The following is a 17,455-nucleotide window of genomic DNA, read 5'->3' on the forward strand; positions in this document are numbered from 1 at the left end:
GGTTGTACTGCCCACATCTTCATTTTCTTTTTTAGTAGTAAAATAAATCCAAAACACATTTATATATTTCTCACACTTCCTGCTACTCTTTCAGTCGAGGAGCTTGAAAACAGCTTTCCACCCAGCTAATGCGTAAGCTCCATTACTCATCCAAACCACGGCGCTGGGAATGCTGTTTTAACTTTTCCAGCATTCATAAAACTTATTTTAAGGAAGAATAAGAAAGATTATAAACGCATATTCATAACCACTTCCTGTGTTAAAAGTGCCAGCAAAAAGCTTACAGTAACCCAGACAAAGGCCACTTTTATCCTAAGAGAAGTAGTAGTACTGAATTACAAACCCTGAATGTACTCGATAACAACAGCAGGGGTGAAAATGGCTGATCTTAGGGCTCAGTAGATGAGAGAAACTCATTTTGCATCTACCTAATCTAAGCTTTGCAGGAAGGATAGACAGTCATAAAACAAGGAGTTGCTGACACTGAGGTCGTCGAACCTTTTCTAAAAAAGAATTTGGGCTGGAACTTTGTGCCAAAATCTACTGTCATTACTCATACCTGCAGTAGTACTTAGTACTTATGCCTCTGTAGTTATTCTGACATGTTTGGCAGCTTTTTAAAAATGCCACAAATACTGCCTGAGCCCATGACCTCACACCAATGAGATTTGAAGATACCTGCCCTAAATGGTTTATATCTCGCATTAATGAGGAGAACTGATTTGCCCTCTGAGGTGGCCTTAAAACTGTAGATTCAGAGCTGTGTCCTCACTCTTATTATGCTTTAATAGATGCCCAATTCTCTCCTTCAAAATCTGGCTTACATATGAAAGCAGAGGTGGCCATATTTCCCACCAGTCGGGTTTACATGGGGTCAGCCAGCAGAGCGACAGCCAGTATTACAGAAGGTCTTGAACATATCACGTCTCTTACTTGGACTGAAGCTGTTATTCATACCCTCACCTAAAAGGGGTTTTAAAGCTGTCAATCACGTGAGAATGGGAAGTGAAACACATCAACTGAACCCTAAATCCTCAGTTTCACCGCTAGAGGGCGAGCTGGGGCTGTTTAAGAAGTGAATATGCTATGGCAAAAGCACGTTTGAGACGTACAGGCCTGCTGTCCGCCAAATAATACTCTATTATTAGAGCAGCAAGGGCGTATAGTTTTGAGACCTAATGGATCATGCCTTCACTGTTTACTACACCCACCACTTATATTGTTTATTATGAGTGTGGATTGCCCCCCCCCCCCTTTTTTTTAAATAGCCTAGATAAAATGATAATAATAATGATGATGATAATAATAATAATAATAATAATAATAATAATTATTATTATTATTATTATTCTTGAGTAAGAAAAATAGATGTCAGCAATCAGACGAGGCACTGAACAGCATGTTTACTTTTATCGTTTCCACCCCCGCCAAAAACAAAACAAAACAAAACAAAAAACAACAATAACAAAAAAAGAAAATTTGAAGTATTTTTTACTTGCTTCCTACCGGGTGTCTTGGATACTTGAGTAACAGGAACTTCTCCCTCCTCATTGGCTAACCTGGTCGTGACGCAACAGCCCATCCATCCTCCGGTGGAGAAGCGGCGGCGTGGGGACCGCTGTGTCTGTGGGGGACTTCAATGCCGGAGCGGTTTCATATTACCCTAGTGTTTATTAATAGTTATGAATAAGAGGTTTTAACCGGAGATATCTGACAACATAGATGAAAACATTAGCTTTCATAATACGCCTTTGACGGCTGTAGTGCGTCGAATAGTCTCGTCCGTAATAATAAAAAAAGTGTACGTTTTTGGACCAAACCGCATCCACATGAAGCACCTGCACGGATGGAGATCACCTTTAACTGACGGCTGTTTTCAAGTAGGTGCTGCTTTGAATGCGTTTTGCGCTCCTGCTATGTTGCCTTTCATTAAGTGCTTCAGCTCATATCTTGTTCTCGTATTTGGTCACTTCACATTTTCTTGTGTGTGGGTTTGCTATTTCTAGAAGCTGGCTACCTGTGTGCCCTGCCTCTTGTTGTCTAACGTGTCCCACTTAAGCCACTTTGAATATTTCTTTGCCATTGTGTAGATGCACACAAACACCTGGCCGCAAGGTAAGATGCAGGTCAGACATCATCTCTGATTCTCGAGATCCTCGTGAAACTTTCCCTTCACATTAACTGGAGACCACGATGAGCAGTCACTGATGTTGTCTAGTTACAGGGCATCATCGCTCTTAACAAGCACAAGCACTGTCTGGGCCTCTTTGCTTTCATGTAACCACAACATCCATCCTTCAGGTTGATGCTAACTAGACCTGACAGATATTTCCAGAGAAGCAGCTCAGTTAATCAGAACCATGTCCATGCGCTCCAGTACGCAGAGGGCCGGTTTGATTGGCTTAGATATTTGAGATGCAAGGTAGGAGGACTACGGCAAAGATGAGGAGTTGTATCCACTTTGCAGTGATGTTGTTGCAGACAAGTAGTCTGAGGTTCTGGCCTACATTCCTGTTATATTATAATACTGAAAATAAGGTGACTCAAGGGAAACTAAACTAAAGGACTGATATTCGTGTAAGGTTCCAAAATGTTGACCAAATAACTTAAACTGATTTGTTTATTACGAGTATGGATAATACTTTAAATAATAAACATAACTATAGTTACATTTTATGAGCAAATCCCTTCATAATATAAGGTAGACAAGGGTTAGAAGTCAGAAGCAGCATGTGCTGAGGTTTGCGATACTGACACTTGATGTATAGATGTGACTCGTGATAATTCAGGGGTTCAGTGGGATTCTGAGACCTTCCACCATACATACCTGGACTGAAATTCATAAATGCCTTTATTTTCAGTATAGCTGTTGATACTAATGTCAAATCTAGCTATAATATCTTACATGTTCCAAGACCATCAGGGAATGATGGCCCATGAACAAGGCTGTTATGCAGTTGTGAAGTGGAAAAGCTTTCATTTCTAAATTAATCATGTCCTCGTATCTAAGGAGCCAAAAATGATCTGCAACAAATGAAATGAAGAAATAAAGACAAACACAGAAAAACATATTCAGGTTCATAACTTGTTGGACAAACATTGTTGAAATTTGCCTCTGTACACCACCACAGTTGGTTTCAAATCAGACAGTCAATATGTGACTGAAGCGCAGACTTTAAGCTTTAATTCAAGGGGTTTACTTTTTTAATACACAGTCCTCATCTCCAGAGGCTCAAAATTAATTGGACAAACTAACATCATTTTAAAAAATAAGCATTATTTTTAAAAGTTTGAAAATCCTCTGCAGTCAGCGACTGCCTGAAGTCCCCACAAAAACACTGTTTCCTCCCACGAGATGCTCTGCCAGGCTTTTACAGCAGCCACCTTCAGCTGCTGCTTGTCTGTGGATCTTTCTGCCCTCACTTTTGTATTTAATAACTGAAAAGCTGAGATCAGGTTACAAACTTGGCCATTGAAGAATATCTCGTTTCTTTGCCTTGACAAATTCTTGGGTTGCTTTTGGAGCATGTTTTGGGTTTTTATCCATGTGCACAATCAAGCTCTGTCTTATCAATTTTGCAGCATTTAGTTGAATCTGAGCAGAGAGTGTAGCCCTACGCACGTCACAATTCATGCTCCTGCTTCTATCAGCAGTCACATCATCAATAAACACCAGTGACCCAGTTCCACATGGGAGCCATATATGTCCATGCAATAACATTGACTCCACAAAAATTAGACAGGTGATGTGGTACGTTTCAGATAATGAGCTGTTTCTCTTCTTCTCCAGACTTTTCTCTTACTATTATCATTCTGCTGAAAAATTCATCTTGGTCTGTCCAAAATGTTTTTTCCAAACCTGGCACTTTCAGATGTTTTCTGGCTGTCTAATCTGGCCTGCTAGTTCTTGAGTGTAGCCAGTGGTTTGTGCCTTGTTGTGAACTCTGTATTTACATTCATGCAGGCATTTCTTGATTGCACACTTGGACCAATTCCTTAAGTTGTTGCTGTGTCTCTCAAAGCTTCAATTGCATGATTTTTACACCCCCCCCCCCCCCCCCCCTTACTGTCCCTGACACCTCTTTTTGTCAACATGAGGTAAAATATATAAAATATGAGTACAGAATTTCAATCAACTTTATTTGTCATGATATAACAAGGGAGCAGGCCTCACCTGGCCATTAAACTGTCAGTCAATTGAAACGGTCAATCTTGAAAACCAGGTTTATTACAAAGAGTTGAAGTGTGACATGCACTAAAAAATGTAATATAATCATTCAAAAATATTTACCAGAAACAGGATTTTGTGTCATATGATGTGATTATATGTTATGTGCAATAACCCATGTAAGCACGAAAATACACAGAATGTACTTTAATCAAAGATAACTCGTCTATATGATGGTGATAACTGTATGCCTTTTACCTTATGGCCAGGCGTGACATGCATATTTTAATAATATATATTTTATATTACCTGAATTATGATAATTGTAAACTGTGTATTGTTGTTTTATGAGCACTGCTGTCCTGCAACTGTTATTTCAGTCCCCTAAGTGAATTTTTGCCATAATATAAAAAATTAGCTGTCAAAAAAATTAGCAAAACTCCTACAAGAAACAAAAAAAGTTTACAATTGTTATTTTAGTATGTATGTGTTGAATTACATTACAGTTACATTACAGTGTTAAAAAAAAGCGTCTGCGAAATCCAAATCTGCGTAATCTGTCCCAATGGATGGTTTTGGAAAATGTAAAAATTGTAACGAACTCATTAATTGCTTACATTTTTCAGTAATATGAACTCCTGTTCCTCTTGTGGTGATGATAGGATTATACAGGAGTGAACATGGTTGGAAAATTGAAAGTATTTCTGGATGTAGACAAGATGCTTGACTATAAAACATTAATGTGCAGTTACTAAATATCCACATGTGGAGAATTTATCCCTTCTTACTGGGATTCCACTGTGTGTTCGTGCGTGTGTGTGTGTTCACCTATCTCTGGTTGTTAATCAGGTGTTGTTAATAGATCACACACTAAATGACACAAATATTTTAAGATTTCGCTAAGGGACGTCTTTCACCGTTCTTATCGTTCTTATGGTGTCAGCTATTTCAAAATTTTGACTGTTGTAAATTGAGTTTGACACCTCTGATATATAAAGCCTGTATCTGAGCCAGAATCATAAAAATGGTATTTTAAATATATTTTTCTGTGAACCTGTGCAATCATACGGAGCACAAAAAATTAAGACGGACTTTTGCGAGATCTCGCAAAACTAACTCGGGATCTCGCGTTAGTTTTGCGAGATCTCGCAAAAGTCCGTCTTAATTTTTTTTTTCTCCCATGTCCCCTGCGGGGCTCCGTACAATCAAATTTCAAATAAAGAAAATAAGAGATCTAAAAAAACCTTAATAGTTAATCAGTAACACATTACACATTTAAATTTGAAACAATCATATCTTTAAGTTCTTGACTCTTGAAAGTTTTCACTGCGCGTGTTATATGAGTCAGGATAGGAATATAAACTGCAGGCTTTATGGGTCAGTGAAGGCCTATAACTGCAAGACGGTAATCATAGCCACTCATCCATCAACATAATCTCCATTACTGACTGAGCTAATGTGGGTGAGGAAAATCAGACACTTGTTTTGTTTTCAGGAAGCTACTTCACTTGTTCCTAAACCTCTATTCTACTTTGTTCTTTATTTTTCCAATTTCAGTCTGGTTTAAAGTCATAAAACAACACTACAACAACACACTTTTCTTCTGTGACTGAACATCATTAGCGCTCACCACTGGATGAATATTTTATATGTAGTTTGCACTTGCTTTGTATTTATGTTTTTTTCTTGTCCTCATTATTTTATTGCATGAAGGGGAGATGGCCCTCGTTGTTCTTTTTGTGCATGTTTTTATTTTAAACGAGTGTGTGCAAAGTCAGCAGCACTACACGTGAACATGATGGAACACTTTCAATTAACTAAAGTGATGTGAAAGTGTATTTACTCTTAGGAGTGCCAGCGGAGCAACTCTGCAGTGAAGCTGCCCTAGTTACAGAGCAGCCAGATGACTGTGAGCGACTGTGGTTGGCCCAGGCTGAGAGAGGAGGAGTTTGTTATGGTTGACTGAATTATGGAGTGTAGGCTGCTAGAAGCAGACTTGGATGGCAGGACCGGTGGGGTAAATTGAGGGAGAAGACTGTGACAGCAGTAGCTTGCAGATGTGTTTTAGGTTTTTATCTTCTTCTTTTTTTACTCCAGATTTGAAAATGCATTTTTTTAAATCTAACACTAAAATGTTTAAGTAGGCCCCTGAGCTGCATATACAGTTGGAAAATCCACTTGATAAACTGTACACTCTCGCTTTTCTCTTTAATCTGTTCATGTCATAAAACATTGAGCTGCAGTAATCACTGAGGTAAGAAAACAGAAAAATGAGAAGCACGTATGCAGTAATAGACAAATCCTCATGCAAATGGCAACAGCAAATATATATTTTTAAAAGATGTAATTGTGCTTTGCACAAAACTCTAAACGTTTTCAGTTATGATTAATGCTTGTCAGTGTTAGCTGATGGCTGTACATAGAGACTGAGCATTCCATCAATGTAGTGTACTTAATACTGATTTTATCTTCACTTGTACAAGCTTCCTGTTGTATAATTCTGAATGAATTTCTGCAGAATCCCCAAAATTTAATCTATTCTGTATTACTCTTCCAGGATTAAATTATAGGAACATGGAGACAGCTTTCGTTGTCCAGCCCTATCCAGAAGTATGATTGGAGCATCCAGTCTCTCTGGGGACACCTTGATAGCCTGCCACTTCCCCGTGGTGCAGCTTTCCACTTGGCAGCTTCCTGTCCAGGCCCTGTGCAGCTCTGCCAAGAGGCCAGGCCGGCTGTGCTCAGCAGGCCTGACTCGGGCCGTGTCCCTCCCAGAGCAAGAGTCGATAAACTGTGAGCATGCCTTCACCGGTGACCGGAGACATTTTTTCAGCAGCTACAGCAGCCTTAACGAGGACCGGACGGAAGAGGAGGGAGGCAGCGACGGAAGCTGGAAGTACGAATCCACCTCGTCGCCCGAAGAGACGAGTTCCCACCAGAAGAAGGAAAGCTCCGTGCCTAGAAGCAATGTCCGGTCGCGCAACTCCTTCCTTCCCTGTACAGAGCTAAATGAGGACGAAGAGGATGAAGACAGCGACGGAGATAATCTGCACAGATATCATGAGGACTCTTCGTTTGTGCTGCATGGAAATTCCAATTGGCCGCTAAGTAATGTCGCCACAAATTACCCAATATACCCAATGCCCCATGGGAACCTGGACAGTGAATGGGGCAATGAGGGAACTATGCTGGTTAGTGAGAGTGATCAGGAGTGGCTCTCTAACCAGTCCAACCAGATGGACTCACTGCCACCTGAATGCCAGTGCTGTCACATGAGCAGATCTGGCATCACGATGTTGGCTTGTTTAGAGAAGGACTCAGACAGACTGGAGGATAACATGTCCTGCTGCCTCCACGGCCAACACAAATGTTCCCCAGAGCTTCTTTCCAACAACCACACAGAGTATGTCAGTGACTCTTCCTGTAACAGTTCTGACGGCGTCTTGGTTAACTTCTGCACTATGTACAACAGGAGCAACAATCCTGCCACACCTCATGATCTTAGCAGTCCTGCAGCTCACCCCTCTGGGTCATCAGAGGGATGTGTATTCCTCAACCTCCAACCTGTCCCCCAAAGTCAGAATGAAGAAGTCAAACTTGATAGCATGACGGTTTACTCTCCTCCGAAAGAGGAGGTTGACATGCTGCTTTCTGCTTCCCGCCTGTCCCCTCAGGGCCTTGACTCTAACTGCAATCTGTACTCACTAGAGGAGCTACCCGCGGGTCTCTCCTCTCTAGAGGTATCAGACCTGACTGCCTGTCTTCAAAGCCAGGCCACACTGGCCATGGGGACCAACCAGAAGTACTACAAGCTTGTGACTTGTGACCTCTCTTCCCAGTCACCCAGCCCGGCCTGGTCCAGTGTCACCGGCTGCCCCGAAGGTCAGAGCAGAGGCAGCCCCTTCCTTCTCAGTTTTGATCAGAAGAAAGAAGGACAGCAGAATGAAATTGAGAAGGTAAAAAAAAAAACTTTATAGTGTTTGGATGATTAAAAAAAAGATTTAGAAGTACTGTTTTTAGATCTATAATTTTAATGTGATTTGCAAATAGAAGAAATGGCAAATGACTCAATTAAATTATGTACTAATGTTTTATATATCAGTTACACAGCTTTGATAAGAGTAATTAACTTTGCTGCTGCACACAATGTTCCCTTTTGACAATCTGACCACCTTTTGGGAACAGCATTTATAAACTTGATAGATTATTGTCATTGAAACTAAGCAGTTTTTCCTTGCTTTTTCTCTTCCCATCAGGAGAAAGAGGACCAGCAAAAGGAGACGGGTGTTCAGTTTGACTGTTCTCATTTTCAGATCCAAGATTACCAGGTTGCAACCACCTCCACTGACAAAGCCCTCTGCAGAAAGAAACAGGCAGATAGCATCCAGAACCTCTCCCACACGCCTTGCTCGCTGTGCCCCAGCCAGTGTGGCCCACATAGCAGTAAATGCCAAGACGCAAGAGTGGCAACCACACAGCCATCTGTGATGCAGGACCAGGAGCACAACTATCCTTGTGATACTGAGAAGGGTAAGGCAGTGGCTAATAGAAAAATCCAGTTCTTTTGCTTTGTGTCTGTGATTTTGAGTGAAAAATCTTTATCTTACATGTCCTTCTCAGGACCAAGTCCAGATGTGGTGCGCTACAGTAAAGCCCAGAGGCCAACCTCGCTGCCCATCCAGCCCTTTGTTCTGGTTCCTGCAGGAAAGCCGCAGCCGCCGTCCCAGCCCCTTGGCTGCCTGCTAGAGCAGTATCTAAATAAAAAGAGCAGTAAGACTGCTAACATGCAGCCGGCCTTCAGTTTCAAAGGCAAAAGCAGCCAAAGTTTTTCAGATTTTCACCCATCACCGACAGACAACCACTGCTCCATCTTCCTAGAGGCTCCTTCTAGCTCTGATACCTGCTCCACCTGCACACCAAGCCCAGAGTGCTTCATCCGCACGCGTTCATGGAATCAGTTGGGTGAAAGCCAAGACTGCACCGGTCCATGCACGTCAAACAGCAGCCTGGATTCACATCATACTAGTTGTCCCACAGAGGCTCAAGAGCAAGACAAAGCAGGCCCACATTCAGGCCAAACTCAGGCTAACACTTTGCTTAGTCTTGTCTCGGCTCCAAATCGATCCAGTCTCGTTAGGATTCCCACCTACCAGGACTTGATCAGTCTCACCTTTGAGCAAAGACAAGTGCGCGCCGAGCCTAAAAGTGCTAATCATTCCCTTAACTACACCACCTATCATTCACTATTGTCTCAAAACCCACCCACTTTAACCATCACCACTGACACCCACCACCCAAACTCGCAGGTGTCTGTTTCTCCTCCCAAAACCTCACTGCCACAGGAAAAGCTCCCACAGTGTGGAGCGGCACCTGCAGCTGACTCAGGCTTTTTTCACTCTAGTTTCACAGCTGCCCTCTCCTCAGTGGCTCCTCTCTCCTCTCTGAGTTCTCTTCTCTCCTTGGCCGCTTCAGGGCTGCAAATCCAGGACTCTGCTGGACACAGTTTGAAGCCAAATCAGAGTCATCACAGTGAGTCTCTGATCCTGAGCGACAGGCCGCCCACAGAGTTCAACCTCTCACCCGATACGTCTTATGAGTCCATGTCTATCAGCCATCTTCAGAGGAGAAGTGAGCCTCAGATGACTGCTGATAAATGATGTGAAATACTGTCAATATATTATAATTGAAATGTAGTAAAAGTGACTGGATTGTCTAGCCGGTGATGAGTTGTTAAGAGCAGCAATAAAGACTCACAGTGCTGCAGCAGTGCTTTGAATACCCTGAAGGGGCTTCCTCTCAAACATGACCTATTTTTAACTCTCCCAGCACAGGATTGGCTGAGCCGTCCTCTCTGTAGCCTATGTGTGCGCGACTGTGGGACAAAAGAGAGAAGGATGCAGTAGAAACAGTGTTAATGATTTATATCGCAATCACTTTGTTTTAGTGCTATCATATAAGTCGCTTGGTGTAAATATAGTTATATAAATGTAAACCATTTCCAATAAGGTAAAGATTAGTAATAGAGGAGGCATTTGCACAACTGCAAAAAGTCTATGTGGTGCATCACTGCAGGCAGCATCAACATGCATAAAGAATTTACTGTGACATTTGCAGAGGCTAGCCAGTATGAGAGATGAAGAAGAGAGACAGGGTGAAGCAAGTCATTGAAGACCGCTGCTGAAATGGAAAAAACGACTCTTTCATCTTTGGTTCCCTTCGACATTTGCATTCCTGAAATATGATAATGAACCCCGAAACCCTGCTCTCCTATGACTGTGTATTGACCCAGTTAGTGAACACTTTCTTGAAACACACGCTGATAGTCTAGTGTCATGATTTTAAACTGATAGTACTAGGAAAGTCCCAAAACAAGCTGACTTATACCAAACCCTACCTAGAACTATCCATCTCCAGAGTTTTAATTCATCAATTAAAAGAAGATATGGCTTTTTGGAAAATAATCTACATAGAGAGACAGCAATGCAGCAAATCAGTCGCACTAGGGGGAAACAGTTGGCCAGTATAAAATCTGAAATTGAGGACTGAAATAAAAAAAAAACTCCAGCCATCTATTTTTCTTTTCCTTATCCAATTCAGGATTGTGGAGGGTTTGGAGCCTGTTCCAGCTAAGATGCAGAGGTCACCCTGGACAGGTTGCCAGTCTCTCCAGGCCAGTCCCAGTCTTACAGGGCTAAAGTGGAGCTGTGTCTAGCAGTTAGAAAGCTTAAGCTTCCTGAATTAGTTTTTGAATTTCATTTAATACATTTTGAACACTGTCAGAATCCTTAGCTTACAGAAATACGCTCACTGGCCACCTTATTAGTTACAGCTTGTCAGTACAAGGTTTGATCGCTTTTGCCATCAGACTGCCTTTAGTTCTTCGTCTCATAAATTCGACAAGGTGCTGGAAAAATTCCTCTGAGATTTTGATCAATATTGCTATGATAGCACATGCATTTACTGCAGATTTGTTGGCTGCACAACCAGCAACAGCCTGAATTGTTGATACAAGGCAGGCCAAAGTTTTGGCCAAATACCTTCTGAATGTTGCAGCAGACCAGGCAACATTTTTCCAATTTTCTGTTGTCCAATTTTGGTGAGTTCTTGTGAATTGTAGGCTCCCTTTCCTGTTAGAAACTGCTATTAAAGTTGCTATTTAAGTTACTGACATTGTCCATATCCACATGTCTGAATGCATTGTTGCTGCCATGGAACTGGCTGATTGGATGGCAGTCAAAAAGTTGCACCAAAGTGTCCAGTGAGTGTATATCAGCCTAAAACTGACAGTTTCTGGGTGTTACTCATTGGTTGGTCATGCATCACACCACACATAAGCTTTAACTAGCAATGAAATCAACAGAGACACCTTAACACCACACCAGTTCATGCTCTTTAACAAGTATAAAGTATAAAGTTGTCAGATTTTGTATCTGAATAAAATTCATCCTGTCCAACTTGCTTGTTTGGTGTCTCCAGGGTTGCTGAGGTCTGTGAGCAGGGCGGTGGATCTGATTATGGCTCATTTTGGCAGCAGCAGAGATCCTGAAGAAAAGGTATTTTGCTGACCTTAGCATTGTTATTGACATATCACAATATAAATGTGCCAGCAGGTATATTGTGTAAGCAAAAAATATAATGTATAACATTTCCTCTGGCTCAGATGCGCCTGGGGAACAGTTCTTACAGTCCTACAATCGCTGGTCTGGTCCTGGAACACTTGTGTCCAACGATCCAGGATATTCTAGAGGACGGTCTTAGGGATCACAAACTGGATTTTATAATCGGACAACGCCGCAATCACGCCTGGAGTGTGGTCGAAACCTCTACTAGGATTGGTAGGCTAAAGGGTCTCATCAGTTTGCCCAACCAGGATTCTGTGGCCTTTGATATAGTTTTATAATCTCTGTTTAACACAGGTCCATCCACCAGAGTTCTTCACAGTCTTGTTTCCAAAATCAGACGCTGTCCCCAGCTCACCAGCCACTGCATGAAACTGAGAGCCTTCATCATGGGCCTGCTTAAGTAAATACCTTTGATGTTACTAATGAGGCAAATAAAGATGTGTGAAGAACATAACCTTTGATGTTCTCTTGGTTGTTTCTTCTCTTACAGCTTGAGAGCTTTGGAGTTCTGGCTCAGTCATCTTCAGAGTCAAAAAGGTCAGGCGACAGGCAATTTATAGTTCTTTATTTCTGCCTCCAGGGAGCCATAACTCAGCTTGTGCACCACTTTTGCTGACACTCAGTGAGCTTAACAACTAAATGGATTGCAACGACTCTTGAAATAACATAATCTCCCACCTGTATCCTGCTTTTTTTTACTCCTCAATACTTTCAGTCTGTTGGCTGTCTTCTTTGGATTTAGCACCAATTAGGGAATGCTATCAGTCTAACAACCTAAAGTCAGGTTAACCAGCTAAACAGCTGTAAGCTTATCAAAAACTTGTCAGTAGTTATCTATAGTACAGGAGCTGGAAATCTTAGCTCCTGTCGCTTTAAGGCTGTCTCCCTAGAAGTTCAATTTTTCTGACTGGTTGTCCCTCGCCAGGAATGTCGGGTCAGTAGAAAAAATGTTGGAGAATTTGTGTTTGGAGTCTTTCTGAAGCATACCAGGACTAGATTTATCTTATTAATTGAAAATTTATCCATGAAAAATATGAGCATCCAACTTTAAATAAGGTAACACATAATACAGGTTTTTAAATGCTCTAGTCGAAAGTACCCATGATAAAAACTGAACCCAAGCTATCAAAATATTATTGCTTATGTGTGGATCTGTGTGTGATCTCTTCCTTTACTTTCTTCATAGATGTTGTGACAACCTACTACCATTCTTGGGGGTTCCTGTCTATGTCCCTGGGTTGCTGTCATCCTTTGTTTCAGGAGCTGCTGCTTCTCCTGCAACCACTCTCTGTGTTGCCCTTTGACCTCAACTTGCTTCTGGAGCCCCGACTGTTACGCCACAGACAGCTGTGGTCAGAGGAGCAGGCTCTCTCCCCACCTCAACCGTGCTCAGCGCTTTTAGCAACCAGCTGGCCAAGACTGCAAGGCGACAAAAAGGAAGGCATCAGCTACTACAGTCAGATTTCACACCAGATTGATTTGCACCGCCAAGAGTCTCTCAGCTCTCACAGTTCAAGTTGCAACAAGCAACAGTGTGGTTGTATGCAGACCAGCAGGAGTCCAGTGTTAGCTCCTATTCCAGAGTGGTGCCCTAAGGAGCCTGACATTGTGGATGGAATGGAGGACTGTAGCCAAAATCATACAGATACTTGGTTTCAAATAAGTATGGACAACAAGAAAGAAGAAACAAAGGTGGAAAAAGACTGTGGCATCTCAAATCCACCTACTACCGAACAGGCACAAAGTCCTTGTTGGGGTGGGCTTCGCTGGGCTAAACTGTTTGGAGCAACTGGTACTTCATCCACACTGGGAGCAATTTCTCAGTGTCACACAGGAGCACAAACCACAAAGTAAGAACCAGTGAGTGAATGAGCGAGTAATCCCGAGTAGTTGTTGTTGTAGTTGTTGTCTTTGTGAGGATACTATCCAGACAGTGTGTTACTCTACTCATGAGCATTATCTCTTTATCATTTGTTTTGAAGGCACAGGCGACCATCACAGTGGCTACGTTTGGACCGATCACAGCTTGGACTCTTGGCTCAATCCATCAGGTCCATGAAGCTAGGAGGAGCTCAAACAGACAAGGACTGCTGAAAACTAAACCCTCCATGGGGGAGAGCCAGACTGCGGATTATTTACTGTAAGAACAAAAGTCTTAACTGGATGAAAGTGCAGCGCTTAGCCATGCTGCAGAACTGAGAAGAAAGCACAAAAACGCAAGATTAACAGCTTTGGCTCTTACTCAGCAAGCTTTGCATTACACCAAATGTTGTGAATCAAAGCAATGTTTTTGTGTTCTTGCTGAGTACCTGTTAAATATCAGCTTATCACCATGTTGTGCTTTTAAAACAAATTAGCGCTATGGACAGGGGAGGGTGTAGCATCACAAAGTGTAGCATAACAGCAAAAAAAGGCTAGTTTAAGTGGCAGATCTTCACATCAGACTAATAATGTGTCAATGTATAAATTAATTATCTATGTATGCAGAAACGTGTTACATATAGTATTCATGAAATTATAAATGTCAGGAAAAGACCTAGTGATGCTGATATAATAGCTCTCTAACTAGTCACTCAAATTGGATTAGATATGCACTCACTTCATAAGCTAGACCTATTCAACTGCTTGTTGATGCACATCTAATCAGTTAGTCACATGGTAGCAATCCACTGCATTTAGGCAAGTATACAAGGTCAAGATGACCTGCTGAAGTTCAAACTGAGCATGAAAATAGTTGCTAAATGAGCTAGGCTGGGTAATTTAGGAACCGGTTTACAGTTTCTAAAATACAGAGAATGGTCAAAAAAAGGCCAGGTGAGCATGGCCATACTACTTTGAGCTGATAGGAAAGTAACGGTGACTCAAATAAGCATTCGTCACAATCAAGGTTTGCAGAAGAGCATGAACGCACAGCACATCAAACCTGGGACCTTGACACTCCTGTCCGCAAAATTGGAAAACGAGATCTGAAAAACACTGCCTCGTCTAATGAGTGTCGATTTCTGTAGGGTCAGAACTTGGCGTAAATAACATGAAAGCATGGATTCATGCTGCCTTGAATCAACAGTTCAGGTTGTTGTTGTTGTGATGGTGTGGGGGATATTTTCTTAGCACACTTTGGGCTCCTCAGGAGTAACCGAGCATCATTTAAACACCACAGCCCACCTGAGTGTTGTTGCTGATGATGCCCATCCCTTTATGACCTCGTAATGATTCAAATCATGGATGTGCAGCTGAAAAATCTGCATCCGTAGTCATGTTGATATGAACTAAAATTTCCGAGCAATGTTTACAGCAACTTGTTGAATCTATGCCATAAAGAATAAAGGCTGTTCTGAAGTCCAGGTTCAACCCAGTGTAGCAAGGTGTACCTAACTGCGTACTGAATGGTTTAGATTCGGTTTGAGCATGTGCAGTGACAAACCTTCTAAGAGCCAGTTAGTGTGTTTGCAACCTGCAGATGGTTGCTCAGTAGGTTGCTTAGTCTGAGGTTTCAAAAAGGGAGTACAGCAATTGGTTCTTTTTTTTTCTGTGGAGTTTTGTAATTTGTGCCATAAGTTGTCAGATACGACTTGATAAATATGATCAGGCTAACAAAAATACAAATCTATTTTTAAAAAGATGGGAAGCCATATAAAATCTTTAAAAAAAACAATAACAAACAAAAAAAAAAAACAGGAATAAAATTACCTGCAAACAATTTAACCCATCATTTACCAAAAAATAGAAAAAGACAGCATCAAATATTGAAAATGGTAAGTAATTGGTTTTAAGCAAATTTTTAATTTGATGCCAGCAACACTTTTCAGAAAATAGGGGACAAAACAAAACAAAAATAAGCACTTTGTGAACCATCTTTGCAGTCTAATGTGATTAAATGATAAAAAGAGCATCATAGAGGCGCTTTCTGTCCGAAGTAAAGATGGTACTGGTGATCTTTGGGCCCTTGAGGGGCAGCATTCGCTCTCGAGAACATCTCGACCGTCATTTTCTAGGAAGATTAAACTGATATCAGGACGTCAGCACCTGATATGCACATGTTCCAGCATCATGGCTGTAGTAGAGACTGGGAGGTTTCTGTGTAAATACAACATATGACACAGGGCGCCCCCAGCAGTCGAGCAGCTGAAAAGCAAACAAAAAACAAAAAAAACAAACTGCTCTGTTCCCAAATTCTTAAAAATGCTGTTAAAAGAAGATATAATGCAACAGAGTGTAGCAAATCCCTGTGTCATCTTTAAAAAAACGTAAAAAGTGTCGCTGGCGTTAAATCAAAATCCTCTGCAGCATTGCAACGTTTAATATGCTGGCTTTGTACCTAATACCAAATTTAAATGATGAGCATGTTATTGGATTCTTTTATAAACAAGAGAAGTGTGTTTAAGCCAAAATCTTTTCCAGGAAATTGTTTGATGAGCAAGACAGATGAGCAAGGGCCACTGCCCCGATCTGATTTGTGGACTAACCGTGATTAGGTGATTATGTTTCTCCTGCAAGCCGATGTCATTCATAAAATGTGAATCTGTTGTAGACAGATGTTCAAAACTTCCCGTTTCTCACATTACTTTCCGTCATTGTCATTTTATTGATGAAAAAAAGAAAAGAAAAAAGAAATAGATGCTTATCAGTGCCAGATACGCCACACACACACTCACACACACCAGCCTCCTGTAGTAGATTGTCAGTGATGGTTTTATTCCCAGTAACCTGCCTTTCTTCTCCATATTCACAGCATGGATTTACTGTAAATGCATGTCGAGTCAGCAAAAGTACAGAAGGTCGTCCTGTCTTCATTGGATCTCTCAACTTCCTTTCGCTGCTTTTCTCCCCTTTGATGTTTTTACAGGTGCAGATTTTGTTCTGGACATTTTTTGGCATGGAACTTTTAAATGTGTAGAGCTGTTTGGTTAATACTGTAGCATGCCTTCAGGTCTTCCAGTGATGTTAACCACATAAGCCACCTTGTGGCCGTTTCAGGTATTTAACTGTGTGTCAGGTATACTTTGATTGACTGGTATTGAGATAAGATGGAAGAAAATGGAGGTAAATGTGACTTTCATTGAATAGTATGAGGTCTGTTAAGTTTTTCCTTCTTCCTATAGTTTCTCTTTTCCCCCGAATGCTTCCTCTAATGCCCAGTGACAATCAACCTGTTAATAAAGACTTGACATCTTCACATGTATTCACCTTTTTCTTTTTTGTGTCTTTACATTTAACTGCTTGTGATTTGAAAGGATTTGACTAATTTTACAACTTCATCATGCTGGTTACGATCATTTGTAATGTGTGGTATTTTGGGATGTGTGGTATTTTTTTGACTTGCTGCTCTTTTCCAGTGCAGTCTGGGAAGGTTTACCAAAGGTATGTCCACACAGGAAAAGGTACCCTGTAGGATGGTGTAGGAATAGACATATCCCACTTGTGGGAGCTGCCATGTTGCACTTTTGGAGACAGAAGGGGGGTGTCCAAATTCATAGGCTGCATCCTCCTGAGGTCACATTTGTAGGCCGATTATGTCACAGGGACGCAACAAAGGCGGTCCAAATTCATAGACTCCTCCAAATGCGGCCAACAAATGCACCCTCCTTTTCCCTAGATTTGAAGGATGGGTCAGGTGTATCCTTCGTGGCCCACAATATAACAGAATTCATAGCACGGCCCAGTC

The 17,455-nt window shown here is 41.6% G+C and overlaps 1 protein-coding gene across 3 annotated transcripts; it reads left to right on the top strand.

Moving 5' to 3' along the window:
• The first annotated feature begins 1,576 nt into the window (after positions 1-1,576).
• On the top strand, positions 1,577-16,966 carry LOC146383675 (AP-4 complex accessory subunit RUSC2). 3 transcript variants are annotated; one of them, XM_084935071.1, is made up of 11 exons: positions 1,577-1,880; positions 2,007-2,115; positions 6,726-8,124; positions 8,425-8,698; positions 8,789-9,796; positions 11,645-11,721; positions 11,829-12,003; positions 12,085-12,190; positions 12,281-12,327; positions 12,977-13,640; positions 13,773-16,966. In XM_084935071.1, the coding sequence occupies exons 3-11, from the start codon at positions 6,781-6,783 to the stop codon at positions 13,882-13,884; spliced, it is 3,807 nt and encodes a 1,268-aa protein (XP_084791197.1). In that variant the 5' UTR covers positions 1,577-1,880; positions 2,007-2,115; positions 6,726-6,780; the 3' UTR covers positions 13,885-16,966. The 3 variants fall into 3 exon arrangements, with proteins under 3 accessions (XP_084791197.1, XP_084791196.1, XP_084791199.1); XM_084935070.1 differs by lacking the exon at positions 2,007-2,115; XM_084935073.1 differs by lacking the exon at positions 2,007-2,115 and having other exon boundaries at positions 8,789-9,697.
• Positions 16,967-17,455: the final 489 nt, after the last annotated feature.

This window comes from Perissodus microlepis, chromosome 7, assembly GCF_051167445.1.
Source record: "Perissodus microlepis isolate ML-2025 ecotype Zambia chromosome 7, ASM5116744v1, whole genome shotgun sequence".
Classification (NCBI taxonomy): Eukaryota; Metazoa; Chordata; class Actinopteri; order Cichliformes; family Cichlidae; genus Perissodus; species Perissodus microlepis.

What these genes read in the sequence shown, in the direction of transcription:
- LOC146383675 (XM_084935071.1), top strand. Translation starts at nt 6,781, where the DNA reads ATGATTGGAGCATCCAGTCTCTCTGGGGACACCTTGATAGCCTGCCAC. An exon ending in AGCAGAATGAAATTGAGAAG is followed by an intron (nt 8,125 to 8,424) that starts GTAAAAAAAAAA and finishes TCTTCCCATCAG; the next exon opens with GAGAAAGAGGACCAGCAAAA. An exon ending in TCCTTGTGATACTGAGAAGG is followed by an intron (nt 8,699 to 8,788) that starts GTAAGGCAGTGG and finishes TGTCCTTCTCAG; the next exon opens with GACCAAGTCCAGATGTGGTG.